Genomic DNA, 24,586 nt, shown 5'->3' on the forward strand with positions numbered 1-24,586 from the left:
AGCTGTGTTTCTGGGACGCCAGCCAGTATGTCACCCATCAGTCTTGACCCCTCCCCATACTTCGGACACCTGAGAGCCCTCAATCCCATGTCCCTTCCTCTAGCTCAGCCCCTGCCCTGCATTAGCTAGGCAGCTGCACTGGCCTCCTTCCTGATCTTACCTTCTAGGACCAGCACACTTGCCTGGGTCAAGCAGCTCTCGAAAGTTCTTAGGTCTGCCTTTTCCCTCCTTTGGCTTTTCCTTTTCCTCCCTGTTCAGTAGCCTCTGGGGTTGGTTCAGAGAGAAGAATTGTGTGTGTGTTTCCATGGACCACATCATACTGGAATGAACTCAACTTTCAAGCCAGCTGCATCACAAGCCCTTTGAAGATCTGGGTGGCTCAAGTTGTATTACCCTATTCTGTAGCATGGTCTGGTATCTCGAATATGCTAGGTTCAATCTGTTGAAACACAAACTGGAAACACAAGAGAGTTTGAGGAGACAAGTCAAGGGAAAGGTGGGCTTGCAAAACTGGGAGTCTCCTGATGACAGGGTGTGAGGGAAGGAAGGCGAGGGCACTTAACACTTTCTCTTCTCAGAACACTTGCTCCCTCTAGCAGCTGAGGCAAAGGCAGGGCGCTTCTACACTTCCGGTCCTCTGGGCACCACAACCTCACTTCCAGATGCAGCTGCCTCATAAAGGCCCCTCCTGGCTCTCTTCCATCCTTCCTGGGCAGCACTCACAGGAGCATGAGGTCCATCCAGGTCATCCTCCATGTACAGCCCATGAGAAATGGAAAGCTCTTGAATTTACAGATGTGAGGGTCTTGGTCAACATTTCTCTCCTTGACCACCTCTGGGATCATCTGGTGTGGGTTCGGTTTTGGAACAGGCAAAGGCAGCCTTTGAAGCCATCCAAACCCACAGTCTGTTATGATTAGATGCCTTATATACCAGAATATGCAGAAACTGGCTGGGGCTGTAGTTCAGTCCTCATAGAGTATAGAAATGCCTAGCATGCACAAGACCCTGAGCTCCTTCCCCAGGACTACATAAACTGGCCATGATGGAGCATGCCTGGAATCTCAACACATGGAATCAGAAGCACAAGCTTGCCAGTTAGGTTAGAGATCTTGTCTCAGATAGATAGATAGATAGATAGATAGATAGATAGATAGATAGACTTCCTATGTTTAAAGGCGTGACTTGCCCATAAAGTTGAGAAGTGTATGCGAGGAAAAAACAATGGTATCTTGTATCTGTTTCTCAAGGGGCCTTCATGGGAGCCAGCTGGAGCCTTTGCTTTACTGCTTTGCTGAGGGCCCTGTTCTCCCTTTTATGTGGGCAGCTTGGCTATCTCCTGTCTAGCTAGTTGGAATCTCTCCTGTTTATCCACTCCTCCTGATCCTGAGAGCCCTGCCTTCTCCACATTAACTGTAAGATTTGTCTTTAACCCAATGAAAGGACCTAGTTCAACCCTTTGACATTAGCAGGAGGAAACTGGCTGGGAAGGGAAAGGACACCCCCCACCTCCCTACCCCCTGACCCCCGCACACCCTGCTACCACCAATGTTTGAGCAGTTGGGATTTGAGTGTGGCCCTGACTGGCTGGAGTTGTCCACACAGATCTTTCAGACTCTTATCAACCACCTGGAGAAGTCACATCGTCCTGCCCAACGTTCTTACCTGAAGCAGAGACGTGAGAAGTGGACACACTAAAGAGAAAGCTGAACTTGACATGCAGAGTCAACCTTGGTTTCAGACCAGCTTCAGCCTGATTGGCAGCTCACTGTGTGGCTGTGCACCAATGACCTCATCTTTCTGAGGTTTTGTGCTTGGGACTGTAGACTCTCATAGGATGATTCTGAGGAATTCATATGTGCACAGAAGCCCTGTTCATGGTGCTTAGTATCTGTGAATAGCAGTTCCCCTCGCTGCCGTTTGCTATGCCATCTGTCCCCTAACCATGGAACCCAGGGAGGAAAGATGGAGTTTGTGGAAAGCCTGGCTTGGATACAGATGCAGGCGTGTTCTTCTTCCTAGGTGGATCTACAGCCCAATAGTGCCTCCAGAAGAGCCTTTGTGGGAGCCTTGCCTCTCCTCTCATGTTGGATGCCTGAGGGTGAGCCATAAGGAGACCCAGGCCAGTGCCCGGAGGCTGAATGCGGCCTGCAGTGCCCCCTCGTGCTCAGAAAGTGAAGGTGACCTTTGCTCGCTCCCTGCTGCTGGAAGAACAGCAGACTGGGGTGATGTCTGAGGAAGCCATAGCCTGTAACTACACTTCCCTGGACTGTTTCACAGTTAACAGTCTGAGATCACTAGATTCTCACCCTACATGAGAACACACACACACACACACACACACACACACAGAGGCTGGAGAGTAGTCACAGGTAAACTCATCAGGAGATGCAAGATGCAAATAGCCAGGTCGGGGAGCCACGGAAGAGATGGAAAGAAATTAGAAATAAGATTCTGGTTAAATTCAGTGATGAGTCCTTGGGACAGACACTAAACGGATGTGTCAGGGCTCAGGATCTGGGGTTTGATAGAGCAGTGAATGGCCTGACTAGGTGCCCAGAGAGGCAGAGAGAGCAGGTAGGACATGAAGGTGCAGCCAGGAATCTTCTCCAGGGCACATCACCATGGCAACCATGTGAGCTCAGACCCTTCCCCTTACTCTCCCTAGCTGTGGGGATTGATATGACTCCCCATCTGTACAATGACTTCCCTCAGTGTCTTCCTTACAGCTTACTCTGCACACTGAAGGGGACAGTGTGAGTCTGACTACTGGCATTTCCAATCACGGCTCCTTCTCATAAACACTTGTACCTCCCAGTCTGCAGGGCTGCTGCCTTGCCTTTTGTCCTTTGAGAGCACATTCCACAATCAGAGAACTCCCTGCTCCCAGCACCAGATCTACCAGAAACTGCATCCTTATTCATATTTTTGGCCTTGCTCTTACCAACTGCCAAGAACCCTTTGGCTTTTAGCTCTTTCTCATAAGGACTCTACTTCTAAGAACTGGTGTCCTTTCTCCTTAATAATTGATCTCCCTCTTAGTCATCGACACACAAGCAAAACCTACTGTATCTTGTTATAAAATGTCAAGCCCTCCCTGCACCCCAACTACAGTCCCTCTCTGCTCCTCATTCAAGGGTTTTTAAGACCTTGTCCTGAGCTCTTCCCATCCGCCCAGGGGCCTCTCACCAACCACACACAGCAGACCCAGAGAAACCAGGACTGAGAATCTGTGCTTAGGAGGGGCAGGGTTCTGGCCTCTTTGATGGTCAATATTATACTGTTTGGAGTTTTCTTGAACTATCTATTTTTCTACATATAAACACATATATTTCTATTTATAGACATATATTATGCTTATAAAAATCAGAGCAGCCGACTATAAAACCATGAAAAAATAGTGTAAAATGGAAGAGGACTCTTGGTGGTGACACCTTTAATCCCAGCACTAGGGAGGCAGAGACAAATAGGTATCTGTGAGTTTAAAGCCAGCCTGGTCTGCATAGCAAGTTCCAAGCTAGTAAGGGCTGTGTAGTTTGCCTAAAACAACAACAACAACAGCACCCCAAACATTAAACACTCACGAATAGAGAAAAGCAATCATAGTCCTAATACTAAAGACATATGTGTATGTGTGTATGTGTGTGCCTGCATGTATGTGTGTTGTAAGCACATGCATACATGTGTGTGCAGGGGCACTTTCCTGTGCTGGTATATGTGGTATGTGTGGAGGTTAGAGGTTGATACAGGATGCTGTTCCTCAGTCAGTCTCCTTCTTATTGTTTTGAGACAGAGTCTGTCAGTGGCCAGAAGCTCACTGTTCCAGCTAGGCTGCTGGCTGCTAGACTGCTGACTGTGGAACCTCAGAGATCTCCTGACCCAGTCTTTCTCCCTCCCCAGCTCCGGGGTGCAGGTTCACACTGCCATACTCATCTTTTCTTTTTGATATATATCTCCCCCATACATGTGGATATTGTAAATAATTCATTCACACACATGCACATACCCATATGTGTGTGTACACACATAACACACACATACATGTGTCTACACACACAGAGACACATATACACATGCATACACAGAGGCACAGAGACACACAGAGGATGCATGTGCACATGCACGCATATAGACACAAACACACACACACAAAGGGATGGACATGTGGATGTGCACATGCACATATATAAACACACACACACACACACACACAAAGGAATGGACAACTGCATGTGTGCATGAACACCTATAGACACATACACATGAAGGAGTGGACAGATGCATGCACACATGCACACATAGACACACACAGACACACAAAGGGGTGGACAGATGCATGTGCACACACAGTGTTTATCATGCTGTGCACTAAGAAGACGATGCATTAAGCTATAGTTTCTGCTCTTAGACCACTGAAGCAATGGCTAGTTTATTACAGAGTTGTCCAACTGTGGGGAGCCACTTATTTCAAGTTCAGAGGAAAGAGGAGCCCTGAAATTCAGGCCTGGTGGCTACACTCAACAAGGCAGAAGGAAATTCCTCAGACTGGAAAGTAAGCTCTAACTCAGGGGAAGTGGCAATTTAAATGTGAAAAGATAAACAGGGACCTATAAAACACAACCACACTGTGTTTTTCTTGTACTGGTAGTTGGTAGTCTTTGAAGGGGCTTCATTTTCAAGACACAGGGCCTCCTTTATCACAGGTTAGCTTTGAACTTACTATATAGCCAAGGGGGACTTCGGAGGTCAGGCCGTCCTGTCTCCACCTTCAGAGTGCTGAGATCACAGCCAAGTTGCTCCTTCTCTAAACCCAACACCTAACATGTGTTTTCATGACAATTTCACACACACACATTTGTGTGTGTGTGTATATATATATATATATATATATATATATATACACTATATATTATTATATATAAGAATATATATATTATATATATTATTATATATAAGAATATATATAAGATTATAATTATAATTATATATAAGAATATATATTCTTATATATAATATATATAAGATATAATAATATAAATATATAAGATATAAAGATATTATATATATATTATTGGCAGTTCTTTTACAGCAAATAAGGATGAACACATATACATACGTGTGTGTGTGTGTGTGTGTGTGTGTGTGTAATTACTAGCCTATAGGCTCTTTGAAAAAAGATTTACTCATCTTTATATTGTGTGTATGGCCTGTGTCTTCCAGGCCCCTGTTAATCTTTTCACACTTAAACTGCCATTTTCCTTGAATTGGAACTTGCTTTTCAGCCTGAGGCATTTCCTTCTGCCCTTGTTAGACGGAGCCACCAGGTTTGAGCCTCAGGGTTACCGTACATACACAAATATACACACCATATCCATTTGCCTGCATATGTCTGCGTGTCACATGCATGCAGTACACATGGAGTCTAGAAGAGAGCATTAGATCCCCTGGAAGTGGAGTTAAAGGCAGTTGTGAGCCACCACATGGGAGTTGCTAGGAACTAGGGGCTAGGAGATGGGAAAGGAAGAACAGGAAGTTCTCAAAGCCACTGAGGCGTCTCTCCAGCCCCCAGGCTCTTTTTAGTGTGTGAATTGATGATTTGTATTCTTGGGACATGTCCTCTTGTCCCTCTGATTACCCCATTACAAAGGGGGAACTGGAAAGTATTTGAACAAATCCATGCATACTGTCACCTGCCTGCTGCCATGGACCTAGCATAACCTCCTCAGGTGAGTTCTGTTTGTGTATGATATTAACAAAGCTCTCTAAGCATGGTTTCACTCATTAGCAGCAATGTACATCTCCCGAGTGCTTCTGGAGTCTAATGTTGTACAAATGGAAAGGCATTCGGAATTCTGAGCGTGGGAGCTGGGTCCAGTGAACTGAGATACAGGTATCTGGGTGGCATCTGTGAGACGGAGGTGCTGGCGGCATGAAAGAGCACAGCGTTGCTGCTGTTCTGTGTCTTGCGCAAGCACGCAAGCACGGCACAGCTAGCCTGGGCAAGCCTCACAGGCACACGCCGAGCCTCAGACTCAGCACTGGGCTTTCCTTCTTCAAGTAAGTGGGTTATGGAAAGTTACAGAGTGGAAGCCACTCCTTGGAGTGAGGGCCTGTCGATCATTTTCTAAAGGAGGTACAATTCCAATTGGGTCTTTATATTTTCTAAAAGTTGAGATACAGTCTGATGTAACCCGGGCTAGGCTATACTATGAAGTGGAGGATGACCTTGAACTCCCAACCTTGTACCGCCACACTGAGTTTATGTGGTGCTGGGGATAGAACCCAGAGCTTTGTGTGTACTAGGCAGACATTCTACAAACTGAACAGACATAATTAAAAATAACATTTTCTTTTCATTTATCATCTTAGGTTATTCTCCCAAGAAAGGAGGAATCATTAGCAACATTTTACAAATTGGGACACTGGGGCCCAGTGACTTATTGAGTAGATGGCAGTTGTGTGTGTGTGTGTATACATGTGTGTGTCTGTGTGTGTGCATACATGTTTGTGTTTGTGTGTGTGTGTGTGTGTGTGTGTGCATTTGCATTGAGTACAGGTGTCTGAAGAGGTCAGAAGAGAGTGCCAGATCCCCTAGAACTGGAGTCAGGAATGGTTGTGAGCTGCCAGTGTGTGTCCCTTTACAAGAGCATCCTATGCCCTTAACTGCTGAGCCACTTTTCTCACTTCTGACGACGTCTGTGGAGGCCAGAAGGGATATCCAAGCCTCTGGCACTGGTGCTGCAGGTTGTGAGCTGCCTAACATGGCGCTGGGCACAGAACCTAACTAGGTCTTCTGTATGAGCAGTAAGTGCTTTGATCATTGAGCCATGCCTCCAGATTTGGTTTTACCCTCAGGACCTCACACTAGTGCAGTAAGGACTTTCTTTTATCCAGGGAGCCATTTTCGTTGTCCTCAGTAAGTTTTTTTCTAAGTTCCTACTCTGGCATCGGTCGAGGTGGGGTGGGGTAGGGTGGGGGATGGACAAAGCTACTCACAGTTATGGAACTTAGAATACCCTCAGACAAAAAGGGACAAAGGGACAGTTCACATGTATCCTGTGACCTGGCACCATCTGCAAGCAGCAGATAGCCAGAGATAAGGCCGTGCACTGGTGATGGACAGAGGGAATGAGGGAACCCTGAAAGGTGGTGAATGACTGAAGGGACACTCTAGACTGCACACAGTAACGCTGACACGCTTCGGAATCATCTCCTCCCACCCCAGCTTATGAGGTCAAGGGCATATTTATGAGCCTAGCATGCGCATGCTGACTGGGCGTGGCTGGAAAGCACGGGGTGCTAGCTAAGGGACATTCAGCCACAACAGATCCCCAGTTGATCTTTATTAATTCCCCCTCAATAGAGTTAGTGAGCCCACAGATCTCCATGTGAGTGGAGCCGGAAGACACTTGGGGACACACTGATGACCTCTCAGGCTCCCAAGTCAGCGGCATTCCACGCCTGCGTCTTCACTGTGGCCGCAGTTGTGAGACCCCCAGGAGCTCTTCCTGCAGTCCCACAAACTTTGCTCTGTCCCCCGACAATCCACATCATCCAGCCAGATATTCCCAGAGCCTGAGACAGAGAAACAGGAGAGAGCAGGGAAGGATGTTAAGGCAGAAGTTCAGGGTGGGTGACAGGCCACTTCCCAGCTGGTGTGAGAGGCTGGAGAGCTCTTACAATATCTTGTAAAATATCTCTGGTTCCTCTCTGACCTCAGCCACACAGTGAAAGCCTCATGCAAATATTTACTACTTAATCCACACAGTATGCGTGCACACACAGCCTTCCACTGGCTCCTCAGCGTCCTCCTGCTGTATCTGCACTTCTGCAGGACCTAATACAGCCTCTGCCAGCCCCCTTCCCTCTGATAGGATCACAGACAGAGCACTGGATTACACTCAGCTGTGCTCTAATGTTACTGACTATTCAAAGAGTTTTACAGCTCAGCTAGGTTCTACTGAGAGGCAAGTACAAAACGGCTCAGTGGGTAAAAATGCTTATTGTAAAATCATGAGAACTTAAGTTCGGTTCTCCAGTACCCACATAAAAGGGCTACCAGCCTAGCTCTGGGTTCAGTGAGAGACCTTGTCTCAAGAGAACAGGCAGAGAGTGGCCTCTGTGAGAGCTGCAGGTAGGTGCTTTGGGGTGGGGTGAAGCAGAGGACACCCAAGGAAAGGAGCAAGGGGAGATGGCCTTGTGCCCTGTTGTCCAGCCAGCGTCATTGCCAGGGCAGGAGTAGTGGGTGTATAAACTGATTTCTAGTGCCCGCAGCAGCTTCCACCAATTGACTATAGTAAATTTTACCTTTATTTTTCTTTCTTCTCATTCTTCACTTTTGTTTTTCTTGAGACAGAGCTTGACTATGTAGCCCAGGATGGCCTCAGTGCTCCATCATACTGTTTTAGCCTCCCAAAAGCTGGGGTACCAGGTGCCTGCCACCATGCCTAACTCCCTATGTACTCCTTAAAAGATCTTCACAGGGGCTGGGAAGATGGCTCAGTGGACAAAGTGCTTCCCACTTAAGCAGGAAGCCTTGAGTGTGACTCCAGAATCCATGTCAGAAAACAAAAACAGAATATGGCAGTGTGTGCCTATAATCTCAGTGCTTAGGGGGTGGAGACAGACAGCTCCCTGGTGTTCACTGGCCAGGCAGCACGATCAAGTTAGTAGTTCCAGTCTAGTGAGAAATCCTGTCTCATGAAAACAAGGACTGAGAAACATCTGAGGTGGTCCTCTGTCCTCCATAAACATGTGCACATACATGCATGCTAACCCACACGAACAGGCATGGACAGGTATGTACACGTACACATGCATGCACGCATATACAAAGAGGTAGGGTATATCTTTATGGCTAAGACGTCTGACAGCTACTGATTTGGGTTTCCAGATGTGGAATATCTGCCTTTGCTGTAGCTCCATCTTCTCCCTCTGCTCTCAATAGCCACACTTGTTCCCACTCCATAAATAATCTTGACCACATGACATCCTGACTCTAAGACCAGATGGACAGTGAATGACCCATGGCAGTGACCCAGAGCCTTTTATAGCCTTTGCTGTTACTCCTGAGAATGTGACAATGTCCTTCAGACAGGTTGCTAAGCTAGAAAGAGGCTAGTCCAAAGCCCAGAGTCATGGAGCTGTACCCTACCCACTGCTAAGCTGCAGGACTGACTTCCCAGTTTCTTGAATCAATGGTTTTCTTTAGCCACAGCCATGATACACCACTTCACCAAAGGCTGTCACTATACCACATTAAAATGTGCAGGAAAAAAGTGCCTGGCTGTGCAGTCACTTACCACCTCCATAGCTGCTAAGTCCTTTTCCACTGGAGAAACCGAGCATGCGGCAGAAGACGGTGGCATCATTATTATCCCAACCATCATCACAAATTGTCCCCCAGATATTGTTATAGTAAACTTCAGCTCGGCCTCTGCTGGTGCCACCCACGATCCGGACGACTTGGCCGGACCAGCCTGGACAAGAACATATGTGTGTAAGGTGAGGCAAATGTTGGCCAGCGTTGGTGTGCATTTTTCTGCTGCTCTTAGAAGTTCTACAGCTAGGCAGACAAGCAGAACCATGCCACCAGAGCTCTCGAGAACCCCGACTTGAGCACCAACTCTTTCTTGTGTACTGCTCCCCTGCATTCCGCCTTAGAGGGAACAAGGCACGGGGCGGATGCCTCTGTGCAATGATGCCTTGCCATGTGTGGTGGAAAGGGGAAAAAGGGAACAGAGGGAGAGGGTAGAGGGGGAGACGAGGTAGTGAGGAAGAAAAATGATAAGGAAAAGAAGGAAAGAGGGAATGAGGAATGATGGAGGTAAAGGTGGGGAAGAGGGAGAGATGAGATGGAGGAAGAAGAGATGGAAGGGGAGGAGGGAGAGATGAGAGCAGGGGGAGCAGGAAGGAAGGGGATATGAACAAGGAGGGGAGAGGCAGAAAAGATGGCGTGGAAAGGCAGGGTGGGGTGCTGCCTGGGCCTCTGGCCACAAACTGGCTCAAGTTACGTGTGAAGAATGTTCTTGGGAAATAAGCCCCATCTCTGAACACACTATTATTGACTCTAAAAGATAAATAAAAGACAATTAAAGCATCAATTACCTTTTTCACCTTTTTCTCCCTTTTGTCCTTGCTGGCCAGAAGACCCTGTCATGAAGAGAAAACCCATGCACTTTGATCCAAGATCACCCCTTTTCCCACATCAGAACACAGAGAGGGAGGAGGGGTCAGTTTCTTTCCTCCAGCTCTGCCTGCGACCTGGGATCTCTGGAGATAGCTATCTGTGCACCAGTGGTTGGGTAAGAGGAAGCAGGCCTCAGATATCTCGAAAGGATGGGAGTTAGGCTAGTGAGAGAGACTCGGTAAGCAACAAGGCTTATGGAAAGACCCATTCAGTTGTGGTGCTGCCTGAGGTGGTTGGAGCAGAGATGGGAAGGCTATGTGGATCCTGGGGAAACTTGATTATGCTTTTCCAATACAATTCCTAGCATGTAACTTGGTAACTCAATAAAGGCACCTCCAGCAGCCTGGGTTCTCAAGACCCATAACCTTTAAGTCCATGTCAAAAGCAGTACCTACCTTTCATCCCAGGGTCTCCCTTCAGACCGGCTTGTCCAGGTTCTCCTTTGGGGCCTGGCAGCCCACGGCTTCCAGTGTCTCCCTTTCTGCCTACAAGGCCTAAGAGGAGATAGTTAGCGACATAGATGCCACACTCTGTTCCCTAGGAGGACACAAGCGCCTTTCTGATTAGTGGATGAGTGATCCTGGACTATCAGATCTCCCAGTAATGAGCTATGTGAGCATGTGGCCAAGGCTTTGGTCCAGCTGGAGGGTGTTCTAGTTATCTGGTCTCCCATCTTAATGCTACTGAGAATGCACAGGAAGATATGGCTGGGAGATTCCTTAGAAGATGAGCTAATTATGTTTTAGTCTTTCGGTGATAATTTCTTAGAATGTTTCTAGGTCCCCATGACTGATTAGTAAATTAAGACAGTAATAGAATATGTATTTAGCTCACACGGAAGAGAAAACACTCCAGGAGTCTGCCTGCATTCTGTTTTAGCACTTGCTTTGGCATAGGTATTGTTTGAGCACACCCCACTAATGTTCTTATGTTGAGAGACAGAACCTCAGGCAAGGGTGTTAAGAGGATATGGTCACAGTGGGTAGTTCTCCAGGCCATGTGGGGGGTGCTATCTGCAGAAGAGAGCCTGGGATCCTACTTCTCTGGCTTCCTGTCCTTCTGTGCTCTCACTGATAGATGGTTCAGATGGAAAGATAGGATGGTGATCCCCATGTTCTCAGCTTGCTGAATAAACTTCAGTCTGTTTAAAGATTCAGTTATAGCACTGGGGTGGGGGCAGAAGCAGAAAGATCTCTATGAGTTTGAGGTCAACCTGCTCTACATAGCAAGTTTCTAGTCTAGCCAGGGCTACATAGTGAGACCGTCTCAAAAACAAACAAACAAACAAACAAACAAACAAACAAAACCAACCAACCAAACCAAACCAAAGCAAACAAACAAGACTAGATTCAGTTCGTATCCTTGCTCAGTGGAGTTTGTGGTATTTGGGGCTATGCCTCCATTATGACACCACCTCACAGGCTTTTACCAAGGCTAAGAGTAAGCCAGCACCATGCCCTTGACATCGCACTTCCTTGTTTCTTTATAAAGTAGACTGCTTCGAACGTGATGAGGATAGTGATCATGAAGGAGGAGGAGAAGAAGAAGAGGAAAAAGAGGAAGAAGGAAGAGGAGGAGGAGGAGAAGAGGAAGAAGAGAAAAAGGAGGAGGAGGAGGAGAAGAAGAGGAAGAAGAAGAAGAAGAAGAAGAAGAAGAAGAAGAAGAAGAAGAAGAAGAAGAAGAAGAAGAAGAAGAAGAAGAAGAAGAAAGGAGGAGGAAGAGGAGGAGGAGGGACCCTAATGAGAAATAGCAGCAGGGGAGTGGAGGGACGTGGGAAGCCAGGAAGGATAAGACAGAGCAAGGCAGAGATAGGGAAGCCTTAACCCCTAAGGGGACATGGGGTCCACCTAGTTCCTTTGGAGGTAGCATGGCCTGACACCACTGCATGCGCTGCCCATCATCCTCAGACTCTGACCCACTTTCTGTCCACTTTGGGATACTGAGGCCCTGCCATTTAACCCAGATCTTCTAGGGAAGGAATAGAGGCTTGAGTGACAAACCTCAGTCTCTGCCTCAATTCTGAGGGTAAGGTCACAGTGTTCAAAGCCAATGAGGCTTAGTTCCACACACACAGGCCTCCCAGTCATCATCCTGAGAAATTAAAATGAAGCCAGCCCTTTACCTGGGACTCCTGATTCTCCTTTTGTGCCTTTCTGTCCTTGAATTCCTAAAATGGAAACAGGAAAGGGGAAGAGGATAATAAAACTTAGATATTAGACACTTTTAATCTTAGACAGCTCTACCTTTGTCTGATTAATGCAGATGGAAGGGTACACCAGTTCTCTGTGATTGCTTCAAGCATCATGATGGTGTGGAAGGGGAGACAGGCTGCAGACAGATGAAGATATGGGCGTGTTTCCATGAAATGATGAAGGTCTGAGGTACGTAGATTCTGGATGCCCTGGCCAGCCTTCCCCATCTGGGCACCAGGGACCTGATTTGACCTTGTATCCAACCCGTGTCCTTACTGTTTCATGAGATTTTTGAGAAGAGAGATCAGAAATATTTTGTAAAGGAACATTTTGGTTTCAAGGGTTGTGCGGTGGCCACCCAGATCTTTGGAGGTTATCACCTGTAGTAGATGGGTCAATAATAATTTGAGTTTGTATGCAAGAGTGTAGAGGACAGGGGACAACCTTCAGTGTCCTTCTATGGGCTCTGTCCATCTTGTCCTTTGAGACAGGGTCTCCCACTGGCCTAGAACTCTCAAAGTAGCTTAGGCTGGCTGGACAATGAATCCCCAGGAATCATCTGTTTCTACCTCCCCAGCTCTAGGATTACAAGAGCACAACACCATGCCTGGCTAAGGTTTTAGTTCGTATTCCTGAGGATCAAACTCAGGCCCTCATGACAAGGCCAGCACCTATTAACTAGCTATTTGTTGGATTCTTTGCAGTCTCTCCAGGATGTGTAAAGATCCACATGGCAAAGGAGTCTTATGTTCAGAAATGGAAAAATAAGAAAGCAACTATTCATGGTTATTCCATTTGAGGTTAATATGAGAGGTCCTTTCTCTGCTCCTCTGTCTTGGAGAGAGAGAGAGAGAGAGAGAGAGAGAGAGAGAGAGAGAGAGAGAGAGAGAGAGAGAGAGAAGACTAGGCCAAAGGACAACTCTCTTTCCATCTTGTGGAGCCTGAGTATAAAACACAGGATGTCTGGCCTGGCCACAAACTAAATTTCCCATGAACCATCTCGCTGGCCCCTCCATCCCTGTTTCACTCCTCTCCTCTCCTCTCCTCTCCTCTCCTCTCATTCATTCCTTTATGAATACTAACTTTTCATGGAAGACCCACTGTCTCCAGCACCCTTCAGGCATCCCCATGGTAAGTCATGATCTGCTCCTTTAGCACTTTAAGGGTTCATACTGATTTCTTTCAGATCAGTAGGAATCCCTTAGATAGTTCTGCAAACCTGAGAAAGTGCAAGCTTATTATGAACCACTGAGAAAGGGTAGATGATAAAACAGTGGTTTATAGCCGTCCGTACCTGACAGGCTTCACGTTGGTGACATGGGTCAGTCTTCCCACACCCTATGAGATCACCAGAAACAGCCGGGCGGTGGTGGCACACGCCTTTAATCCCAGAACTTGGGAGGCAGAGGCAAGCGGATTTTGAGGCCAGCCTGGTCTACAGAGTGAGTTCCAGGACAGCCAGGGCTACACAGAGAAACCCTGTCTCTAAAAACCAAAAAAAAAAAGAGAGAGAGAGAGAGAGAGAGAGAGAGAGAGAGAGAGAGAGAGAGAGAGATCACCAGAAACCATGTAGGCCCATCACCTCCTTGCCATGGCCTGAGGAGAGTTCCTTCCTGACTTTCCCACCACTCTCTTCTCAGAATTCCCAGACCCCACACAGTGCCAAGCAAGGGGACTAGAGGAGCCTAGGCAGCCTCTTGAAGACCCTTCTTGGGGTAAGGAATGAGAGACTTATGGGTCAGCTCCAATCCCTGACTGGCCAGAATACAGGGATTCAGCTCTGTCCTGACTCAGGCTGGCCACTGAGCCCAGGGATCCTCAATCTCCGACTTCCCAGTGTTGAGATTACAAATGGGTGCCCCAAGCTCAGCTTGTTTTCATGCGAGTTCTGAGGATTGAACTCAGAGCCTCAAGTACTTTACTAACAGAGTGGTCTGTGCAGCCCAGCCTCATCCACCTTCCCCCCCCCGCCCCCCCCCCCAGGATTCCTGCTGGTTCCCTGCTTCAAAGTTGAAGTGTACTGATAACACTCAGAGACATGAGGGGATCTATCCATGGTCCTAAAGGAGTGACCAGTACAATCTAGCTGTTCCCCAGACTTCAGCTCCCATGGTTTGCCTAAGCTGTCTTTGTCCCATCAGTACGCCCAGCTTACTTCTTCTTGAAGTCTCCCTTAGCTAGATCTGATCGACCTCTCAGGTGCTCTCCAGGCTCTCTTGAATAAATCACTGTCTAACTTCAATGTGTCTCAGAACTTACTGACCGTGGTTTGTGTGGGGCTAGGAGGTGGTTCACTGGATCAGAACAATTCCTGTGCAAGCATCAGGACATGAATACAAATCCACAACACCCATGTAAAAGGCAGACATGGCCGTGCATGGCTGTAACCCTTTGTAGGGAACGGAGATAGGTAGCAAACTTCTTGTTCAATGACTGACTCTGTCTCAAAATATAAAGCAGGAATTGATAGGGGAAGTTATCTGACAAGCTCTTCTGATGGCTTATACACACACACACACACACACACACACACACACACATACACACACACACACACACACACACACACACACACACACACACACACACACAAGTGCATACACAGAAACATCTTACCAGGTTCACTCAGAGATGTTGATTAAGTGGGACTGGAGTGAGGACCCAGGAGCACAGGTTTCTAATTTACTGGTCCAAGCCCCACTGAGACAGCCCTAAGCAAGGACACCTTTGACTTCTCCTGGATTACAGTCCGTGTTACTCCAGATAGAACATCAGGAAAAGCATATCTTTGGGCTCAGACAGTAGGATGAACTCTCAGACTCACTGTGCATTAGCAGCCAGTGGCAAAGAATTTAGCTTCTCTGAGCCTTTGCAATGTGTTGCAATGTGCATGTACACATGGGCACATATGTATGTGTGAGTGCCCACATGATGCCCAAAGTTGATGGCAAATGTTTTCCTTAATGACCTCCTCTTTATCAAGGTAGAGAGTGTCTCTGACCGAACCCAGAGCTCACCAGTTCAGGCTAGTGTAGCTAGCCAGCATGCCCTGGTCATCCCCTTTCTCTGTCTCCTGAGGGCTGGAACTGTAGGATGGCTTCTATGTCAGTCTGGCATTTACATGGATTATGGGGATCTGAACTCAGGTCCTCATGCTGTGTAATATGCACTTTACAGATGGAGACATTTCCCAGCTCCATCTCTGCTTCCTGACTTCTAGGCATGGAAGAAAAAACTCAAGTAGAGGTTGATATATCAAGAGTGTGATGATAAAGTTCAGAGCATAGGGCATAGCCCAGAGGCATATTTAACAACAAACAGACCTCTCCTTGCTTATTATAACCCATAATGATGAAACCCAGGCCAAGCCAGTGTAATGTCATTCCTCTGTCTTCATCTGAATCAGCTAGTTGTTCGATTGAGAGATTCATGGTTTTATTTACAAAATGGGAAACCCATGGGTTTGAAAACCTGGATTGCTTTATCAAAACTGGATAATTGCCATAGAAGCTCTGGCTTGGGGATTACCAGCCTCCTGACAGTGAGGATACAAAGAGATGCTGTCTTCAAACATGTGGATGACATTCAGATCCCATCTGCCACCCACTTCTCTGGATATTCATTCCGATAACCACCAAATCTAATCTGTGTGGCCACTCATTAGCCCACAGAATTCTGGGAAGTCCCTTCCATGAGAAGTTCACATAAGCCAACAGATGTTGCATGAAGGCAAACTTTGGCCTTGGGTGAGCCACCAACCTAAGTGGTGATTATCATACGTCATAAATTGAATATATAATCCATCATGTTTACATAGGGAGCAATACTTAATGGATGACCTATAGGATTGGACTGATGGTATTTACCATCTGGATGATAAATGGGACATACACACATAGACACCACATAAAGATGCTCACCAGCTATATGAAGAGCAATGAGCCACAGATTAAGATGTCTGTAATAAAATTGGCATGGGGTCTTGTGTGTGTATGATTCTCTGTGTGTGCAAGTGCACATATGTATGTGGGTTCTTGTGTATGAGCTGGTGTAGGGTCATGTGTGTGTGTGCATGTACACATATGCACATGTACATGGCAGCTAGAGGACACTGTCAGCTGTTGCTCCTCAGACGCTTCCCACCTTGTGCTCTGTTATAGCGTCTCTCACTCTTTTGAAACTGAGTAGGCTAGGCTGTCTGGCCAGCAAGCCCCAGGGATCCACCCCTCTCCACCTCTGTCAAACTGGGCTTAAAAGCAAGTCTGCTGGCTTATTTTGACGTGAGTTCTGGGGATTGATTTTAGGTCCTCATGCTTGCTAAGCAATTATTTAATCCAATGAGCTATCTCTCTAACCCTGTTGAGGGATTGTGAGGGAGTGTGAGCCTTGAGGGAATCAAAGAATGGAGAAAATTCAGCTTATGCCTTAACCATGGCTCCTAATTGCCTTCAGGAAAGAAACGAAGATCATATACTCAAGAGTTCAAGGCCTGCTAGGAGGAACTAATGCATGAGTGAGTGAGTGAGTGAGTGAGTGAGTGAGTGAGTGAGTGGGTGAGTGGGTGAGTGGGTGGGTGAGTGAATGAGTGAGTGGGTGAGTGAGTGAGTGAGTGGGTGGGTGAGTGAGTGGGTGGGTGAGTGAGTGGGTGAGTGAGTGGGTGAGTGAGTGAATGAGTGAGTGGGTGAGTGAGTGAGTAAGTGGGTGGGTGAGTGAGTGAGTGAGTGGGTGAGTGAGTGGGTGAGTGAGTGAGTGGGTGAGTGAGTGAGTGGGTGAGTGAGTGAGTGAGTGAGTGGGTGAGTGAGTGAGTGGGTGAGTGAGTGGGTGAGTGAGTAACTGAGTGAATGAGTGAGTGGGTGAGTGAGTGAGTGGGTGGGTGAGTGAGTGGGTGAGTGAGTAAGTGGATGAATGAGTCAGCCAACCTCTTGACAAGTTGAAACGAAAGTGGGCCAGCCTTTTTGTGTGTTCATAGAGCACCCAAGTTGCTTGACCTTGCTCAACCTTATTCTCTGGTAGAGGAAGGGGTCCGGGCAGAGGGTCCTTTGACATTCTTGAAGACGGGAGCCTAACCTTATGGCTCTGCTCTTCATCCTTGCAGCACTCTCCACTGCCACTCCCATCTGCATGGGGCTTTCCAAATGGCATTTAGAGAGTCCACACTGGGACACGCCTGCAGACTGTCTATGGCATCTGCCCATCACCACAGCACCCAGTGCAGTGGCCTGAACTTTCTAGACCAGGTGAGCACAATGTAGAAGCTTGGATTTAGATATCAGACAGATTAGCTCAGGGTCTTATCAAGTGACCCACACTGATGAGAGGCCATGAGATACACACAAATCTGGCAAGTTGTTTATAACCCAGACCACAGAATATAGTGACTCTGTATTAGTCTATAGGACAGAATATAATGACTCTGTTAATCTATAGGACAGGATAGAGGAACTCTCTCAATCTAAACAACAGAATAGAGTAACTCTGTTAGTCTATACAATGGAATAGTATGACTCTGTGTTAGTCTGTAGGGCAGAATAAAATGATCTATGTTAGTCTATATGACAGAGTCTGGAAAAGAGCATCTTTGTGATCTGACTTTCAGACAAACTCCCAGATCCATTGTTTATGGAGAGCTTCTGCTAGGCTGCACAACGCCTTGTAAACTAGCTTCCATGAGCTCCCTATATTGGACCAGCGTTCCCATAAGAGAATGCAAAGGAAGAGTTTTTGCCCTCTGTCCTAATCCTAGGTGCCGAGGTCAGCACAGGTGAGCCCAGCTGGGACGAGGTTTCAGCTTCCCTCGATGATGCTCCAGGTTTGGTCATGGCACTCAAGGCTCTCTAGGAACCGTGGACAGAAAAGAACAACCCAGGAAACTTGTGCTCAAGGGGTTATAATGGAAGAAACCACTTTCCTTTATCAGGACCTTAAGACAGAAGAATCTCTGCCTCTTGTGGGATGCTGGGAAGCAATCCTCCTTCCTGTCTTCTGACAGAACCCAGCAACCCCACCTCCCACCCACCTGCACACTCACCTGTGTCCCCCTTGCTTCCTTTTATACCTGCAACTCCTGGATTCCCAGCAATCCCTGGGGGTCCTAGAAGACAGACACCATGTGGGCATAAGGATTGGAATGGGCATATGCTGGGATATCATTCCCAGTGCAGGGATCAAGGGCCTCACCTGTTGGCCCAGGAGGACCAGTGAGTCCTGGCTCACCCCTGGCACCTGAAGGTCCTGGTGCACCCAGAGGGCCTGGAACACCCTGCACTCCAGGTTTTCCTGAAAGGTAAGTGGCAATGGCAGGGTTGGGGGGGGGGGGGTCAGTGGTACAAGGGCAAGCTCCCCAACCTCCATGACACACACTTCCTAACACCAATCATCCATCATCGTTAGGATTCATCTGCTGCCATATGAATGAGAGAGAATGCCTTAAGCTCCTTCTCCTCTATCACAGCCATGGAACTTAAGATGATGGACAGATTGAAAACTTCAGGTGGGACTACCCAGCTCTGCACCTCAGCAGCCCAGGAGGTAGACACATAAAGACAGTTTTCATTAATGTCTCTTCTACCAATTGACTATTTGTTTAAAGAAAGAGTCGGGTTCCTAAACCCCTGGATTAGGAACTGGGTTAACACTATGATGAGATGAAACCTGGCATAGTGGTACTGTACTGAGACCCCAGCATTTGGGGGCTGGAGGCAGGAGAATAAGATGTTCAAAGTCATCTTTAGATAAATATGAGGTTTAGGCTAGCCTGGGATACATGAGACCTTGTCAGAACAAAAAAAGAAAAGAAAAAAAGAAGAAATGGAAGAAATGAAAAAGGAAAGAAAGAAGAAAGGGAGGGAGGGAGGGAGGGAGGGAGGGAGGGAGGGAGGGAGGGAGGGAGGGAGGGAAGAAGAAAGATGATTGGCAACTTTCCCCACTTGATTCTTCCTGGAGACCACAGCCGGTCTGCTCAGATGCCCACAGTTCCTACCTTGATCACCTTTGGCTCCTGGAGATCCAGCCAAACCTGCAATGGATGGGACTCTTAAGAATGTTGTTAGCTCATTCTTTCTAAAGCCAAGGAAAAAGCCAGGTTCAGAACTAAGTGTTTTAGTTAGGAGAGATGACAGAGGTTCTGGTGAGTCAACAAAATGATGGATTGGGTATTAGGACTATCTTGTACCTCACTGGTACAAATTGGCATAATTATGCTCTAATTGTATTTTGAGAGAAAAGTTTTATTTTGACAGGAAGGGTGATATGTAGGAGGAGCTAAGGTGGGAGGAGTACTGAGAGGAAGAGAAGGAGTAAGGAGAGGAGGAGAAGGAGAGGAGAAGCTAGGTGATGAGAGAGAGAAAGAGAGAGAAAGAGGGGGGAGACAGGGAGGCAGATGTTCACATATCTCCACCAGTCAAAGATAGTTGATATATCTAGGTTGGTCAGTGGGTTACACCTCTGATTGAGCAATACCAAACTTATAAAGCCTTTGATTAACATTTAAAAAAATGTATAAGTGCAAAAAGGAAAAGGGGGCATGGGATAGGGGTTTTCTAAGGGGGGGATGGAGAAAGGGGATGGCATCTGAAGTGTAAATAAAATATCCAATAAAAAAATGGAAAAAAAAAAAAAAAGAATGTTGTCAGCTCTTACTGGCTCGGCTACCAGAGAGAACGGCAGTGCCTTCCGGTCTGTGTCCCGACAGTGCGAACTCTCACCTGGTAGGCCTGGTTTTCCGGCATCGCCCTTAGGTCCCTGGGCTCCAGGGGACCCCATGACCCCCATGTCTCCCTTCATGCCCATGTCCCCTTTGCTTCCTGTAACAAACAAAAGAGAAATCAAGGTTGGACATAGGAGGAGGGTAAAATAGCCCTACTTAGGCATTCCTATCTCACCCAAATTCCAAAATAGAATGCCCTGTGACCACCAGGGAAGATCTAGTCACAGCCCTCCAGGAAGGAGCCCCTTTCCTAGAGACAGGACACAGACTCATGACAAATTAGTCAGATAGCCAAACACCAGAAACTGTTGAGTTCCCAGGACCCCAGTCAGAACTCTTACCAAGAGGAGAAGAATCATAGCCTGGGCTCATCCAGTACTCTGGGGGCTCATTTTACTGTCTACATTATGGGGATTATCTTTCCTAGCCTCTCAGTCAGAAATCTGAATGTTCTAGAAAGCACCTCCAGGATTCTGAGAAGAGCAAAGGTCATTGGGAGAGAGAAAAACAATGCAGTAATTTCTGTGCCCGCTGATGGTGCAGACACGGGCTTCCCTGGCACCCAAGATTTCAAAATTTCCACTTGTCATCAGCATTCCAGACTCATCCAGCCAGTCCTCTTCTGAGTCCTCTGTCTCTTCCTCCTCCCTTCCCTTTGTACCTGGTGCATATCAATTGAGGGCAGCTCCTTCCTGAAGGGCAGGCCAGCTGGGGAGGGGGCCTCACAGTGGGCTTGCTTGGTATTAGCTACTCCAAGAGACACTAAGGTCACACTGTGGACTGGGTGTGGACACTCAGCTCTGTTCCCAGTGGGACCAACATGGGGTGAAGGTCTTAAGGAGGATTGTCACCCCAAAGCCACCTTTTCTGCTTTTTACTAGAAAGCTGGCAGAAATTTTACTAAAAGGAACTTATGGCTCTACTTTCTAATATTGAAGTGCACTGTTTTTTTTATGTGTATACCTATTTATGCTCAAGTGTGTGGGTGAACATTTATGTGTGGGCGTTCATGAACGTGAGTTTGCAAGTCAGAGGACCTCAGGTGTTGTTCCTCAGTTGCTCTCTACTTTGTTTTGGTTTTGAGGTGGGGAACTTGCTTTGGAGCTCAACAGACAGGCTGTCCAGTTCGTCTCAGGTATTTGCCTGTCTCTGCCTCCCGGGCATTGGGATTACAAGCAAATGTGACCACTCCAAGTTTTTCTACACAGGTTCTGGGATCAAACTTGTGTCATCTCTCCAGCCTTCTATTCTGTTATTTTTGACAAGGGGCTGGGAAGGGACTTAGGTACCATGACAGGTTTCTTCCAGTGAATTCAGAATGGAGACATGATTAATTAGTGAGTGACCCGGAAGAGAACAGCCAGAACAAGAACCAGCCTCATTGGGTTCGAGTGAGTTAGGTTAGTTCAATACTTGGAGGGAGGGTACTCTTTATATTCAAGATATAAAGAATGAATACTTCCTGGGACCAGGAAGGTGGCTCAGTGGGTAAAGTGCCTGTTGAATAAGCCTGAGGCACTGGGTTTGAATCTTAGCATGCATACAAAGAAGCCACGCATGGTGACACGTGCTTGTAATTCTAGATCACGAAAGGACACAGCAAGAGGATCCCCAGGGGCTCGCTGCTCAGCCAGTAAGTGAGCTCCAGGTTCATTGAGAGACCTACCTCAAGAAACAAACCATAATGAGAATATATTGTATAAAAACTATTTTAAATAAAAATAAACCAGCAGCAATGCATGTGCAATCATGTGTACATGCATACATACCATATACCACACATACAATTAAAAAGGGTGGCTACTTCCTGACAGGACACCAAGTGCTAATAGAGAATGGAGTTCCATGGGCACAAAGGCCCTAGCAGGGAGGCGGAGCTCACTCTAGTGCCCTCGCCTTATGAGTTCAAACAGTTCCTGAAAACTGTCTGGAAGGCTCTCATAACACAGAAATAAAAATGTATGGGACACAGAGAAGCCAAATATCTTGCACTTTAAAAAAAAATCTTTGTATAATATGCATATCACACTGCAACTCACAAACAAGCATTTTTTTGTGAAATGAAATCAACTGAAATCAATTCATTTTCAAAAGAACTGGAGTACAGTTGAGGCTTCTCTTAAACAGCTGGACATGCAGTTCTTGAACCAAGCCCTGATTTCAGCTATAACGAATAGACTTTCTGCTTCCTCTGGCTTCACTGTGAATGCTAACACCCCAAGACAACCCTTACCTGGAAGGCCTAGGTCTCCTTTGTCTCCCTTGGTGCCATGTTCCCCCTTGGGGCCAGTGAGACCTTTGTCACCTTTGCTGCCCTTCTCTCCTTGAGGTCCAGGAGCACCTGTGATAAGAACAGAGGTGATTGCTGTTGTCCTACTGAGGATGGGCTCCTGGAGATAGAAGCAGAGTGTAAGGCAAGGGATCTCCAGGAAAGACCTAGGGTACGCGTTCATTAGCTCATCTTTTTGATGGTCTTGGTGAGCTCTTTGAAGATTTGTGGGGAAAAGGAGACTAGGAAGCCATTCACCCTCAGGGCCAGGGTGGGGTTGTAGAGAGAGCTCATGGGGACAGCTTCCCCATGGGCATTGACAATGCATTGGTCATCCTAGAAGAGGAAGTCTAAGTTACCGGCTGCTCCTTGCTTCCCTGGTGCACCCGTGAATCCCTGGAGGCCTGTGAAATGAGAGGAAGGACTCAGTCACTGTGGTTGGTTTCTTTAGTTAGCTGACATTCTGGGGGCCCCAAGGAACCCAATCATAAGATCCCTCTACTCTATACACAAATGCACAAGCAAACACATGCAGCAGAGTCCCAGGCAGGCCCAGGTGGAAGTGACTTTTTTCAGAGGCTTGGGTCAGTGCATAGCTGTGGAAGAAGGCTCTAGAACAAGACAAGTGGGTGGGAATCATGGCTGCTGCTCCAAACATGGGAGATGATCGTGGAAAAGACACCTCAGTATCCCTTGCCCCAATATGCTCATCTGTAAAATGGGGCTGGTGATGGCTGGACCCTTCTGCAGGCGCTTCACTAGAGCACGAGGAGAAATGAGGAGATCCCAGAAGATGGGTGAGAAAGGAAGGGGAAGAGAGACCGCCAGGCAAGCTGTGAAGAAAGGCCTGCTGGGGTGCCTGCGCTCCAGCCTTTCCTGGGGATGCCAGCTGCTCTGGGCTTATGGTCTCCATCAAAGACACTTCACCCTCCCATTAGGTTTATGGGTTCCAGAAGCATGGGCGGAATGTTGGGGGGTTAGTAAGATTGCCCAGCTTTCTCCTGCTCTCTGCAGGTGCCTGTTGTAGCCACAAGAAGAGTAAGACCTCAGACTGTGCCTCTAGGAATGGGTTTGAGCCTGTCCTTCCAGGTGGCCTCGTTGGCTGCCATCTCTGGGATGTGGGGAACCTACTTCAAGGCTCTCGCTTTCTGAGTTGCAAGAGGGCAGACAAGATCCCCTCTAAGTGGCCTGCCTGCGGTGTGAGTGTGAGGCCGTTTGTACATAGGCCATGTGAGTATCTGCAGGTGCACACGCGTGAGTATGAGTATGCTGTGTGTGAGTGTGCACATTGGAGTCTGTGCAGAGGCCTACGTGTGTGCATGAGTGTGTGAGCCCCTGAGAGTGAGGCTGCATGTGTGCATAAGTGTGTGCTCACACATGTGCATGAGTGTGTGAGTGTGTTATTTTCAAGATTATGCATTGTGAGGATGTATGTGTGCCAGAATGTGTGTTCATACATGCACATGAGTGCATGAATATATGGTGTGAGTATTCATGTGTGCATACACATGTGTCCATACATGCACATAAGTGTGTGGCCCTGTGTGTGGTGTGAGTGTAAGGATGCATGCATATGCAGGCACCAGTGTTCATATGTGTGCATGAGTGAATGTCGGGCTCTGTGTGTGTATGTGTGTGTTTGTATGTGTGTATGTGTGTGTGTGTGTGTGTGTGTCATGAGTGTGAAGACACAATGGTGTGTGTAGACATGTGTTTGTAAATGAATGTGTGTGTGTGTGTGTGTGTGCATGTGATGATGCAGTGGGTGAGGGTATGAGTGTCCATGTATGCTCCTCGCCACACTGTAATCTTCCTCTCTGATTTTAAAGCCTTTTGGAAGAAGCCCTGCCTTGACACAGAACAATGGGTTTCCAGGGATCCTATTAACTGCCTTCCTAATGGGGCCAGTTCCTAGAAGTAGCTTTCTCTGCTCAGCAGACCTCTCTGTGGCTGCTGGAGCTTTCTGGAGGGGCAAGCCTGCTGGCTTGTTTACTTCCCCTTTTATCTAGACCAGCTGGCTCTGCTCCTGGCTGTTAAAAGGTTTTAGGATTCTGTATCATTCCACTGCAGCAGACTGAACCATGGGGTACTGAGGGAACTCCATAAAGACTGACAGCTCAGAGGTGAGTCTGGGCTTTTGTCTCCCGAGAGACAGAGACGGAGACGGAGACGGAGACAGAGACAGAGAGAGACAGAGATAGATAGATAGATAGATAGATAGATAGATAGAT

The 24,586-nt window shown here is 47.3% G+C and overlaps 1 protein-coding gene across 1 annotated transcript in view; it reads right to left on the bottom strand.

Moving 5' to 3' along the window:
• Positions 1-6,340: 6,340 nt before the first annotated feature.
• Marco (macrophage receptor with collagenous structure) overlaps positions 6,341-24,586 on the bottom strand; it is a 35,240-nt gene continuing 16,994 nt past the window's right edge. The window contains exons 7-17 of the mRNA XM_034513486.2: positions 22,715-22,759; positions 22,320-22,427; positions 20,085-20,183; positions 19,361-19,396; positions 18,559-18,657; positions 18,410-18,472; positions 12,312-12,356; positions 10,585-10,683; positions 10,108-10,152; positions 9,303-9,479; positions 6,341-7,575 (exon numbers count right to left, since the gene is read on the bottom strand). Of these exons, the coding sequence (XP_034369377.1) occupies positions 7,445-7,575; positions 9,303-9,479; positions 10,108-10,152; positions 10,585-10,683; positions 12,312-12,356; positions 18,410-18,472; positions 18,559-18,657; positions 19,361-19,396; positions 20,085-20,183; positions 22,320-22,427; positions 22,715-22,759 (947 nt within the window). The 3' untranslated portion in view covers positions 6,341-7,444. The remainder of the gene's footprint in view (positions 7,576-9,302; positions 9,480-10,107; positions 10,153-10,584; positions 10,684-12,311; positions 12,357-18,409; positions 18,473-18,558; positions 18,658-19,360; positions 19,397-20,084; positions 20,184-22,319; positions 22,428-22,714; positions 22,760-24,586) is intronic.

This window comes from Arvicanthis niloticus, chromosome 10 (genome assembly GCF_011762505.2).
Source record: "Arvicanthis niloticus isolate mArvNil1 chromosome 10, mArvNil1.pat.X, whole genome shotgun sequence".
Classification (NCBI taxonomy): domain Eukaryota; kingdom Metazoa; phylum Chordata; class Mammalia; order Rodentia; family Muridae; genus Arvicanthis; species Arvicanthis niloticus.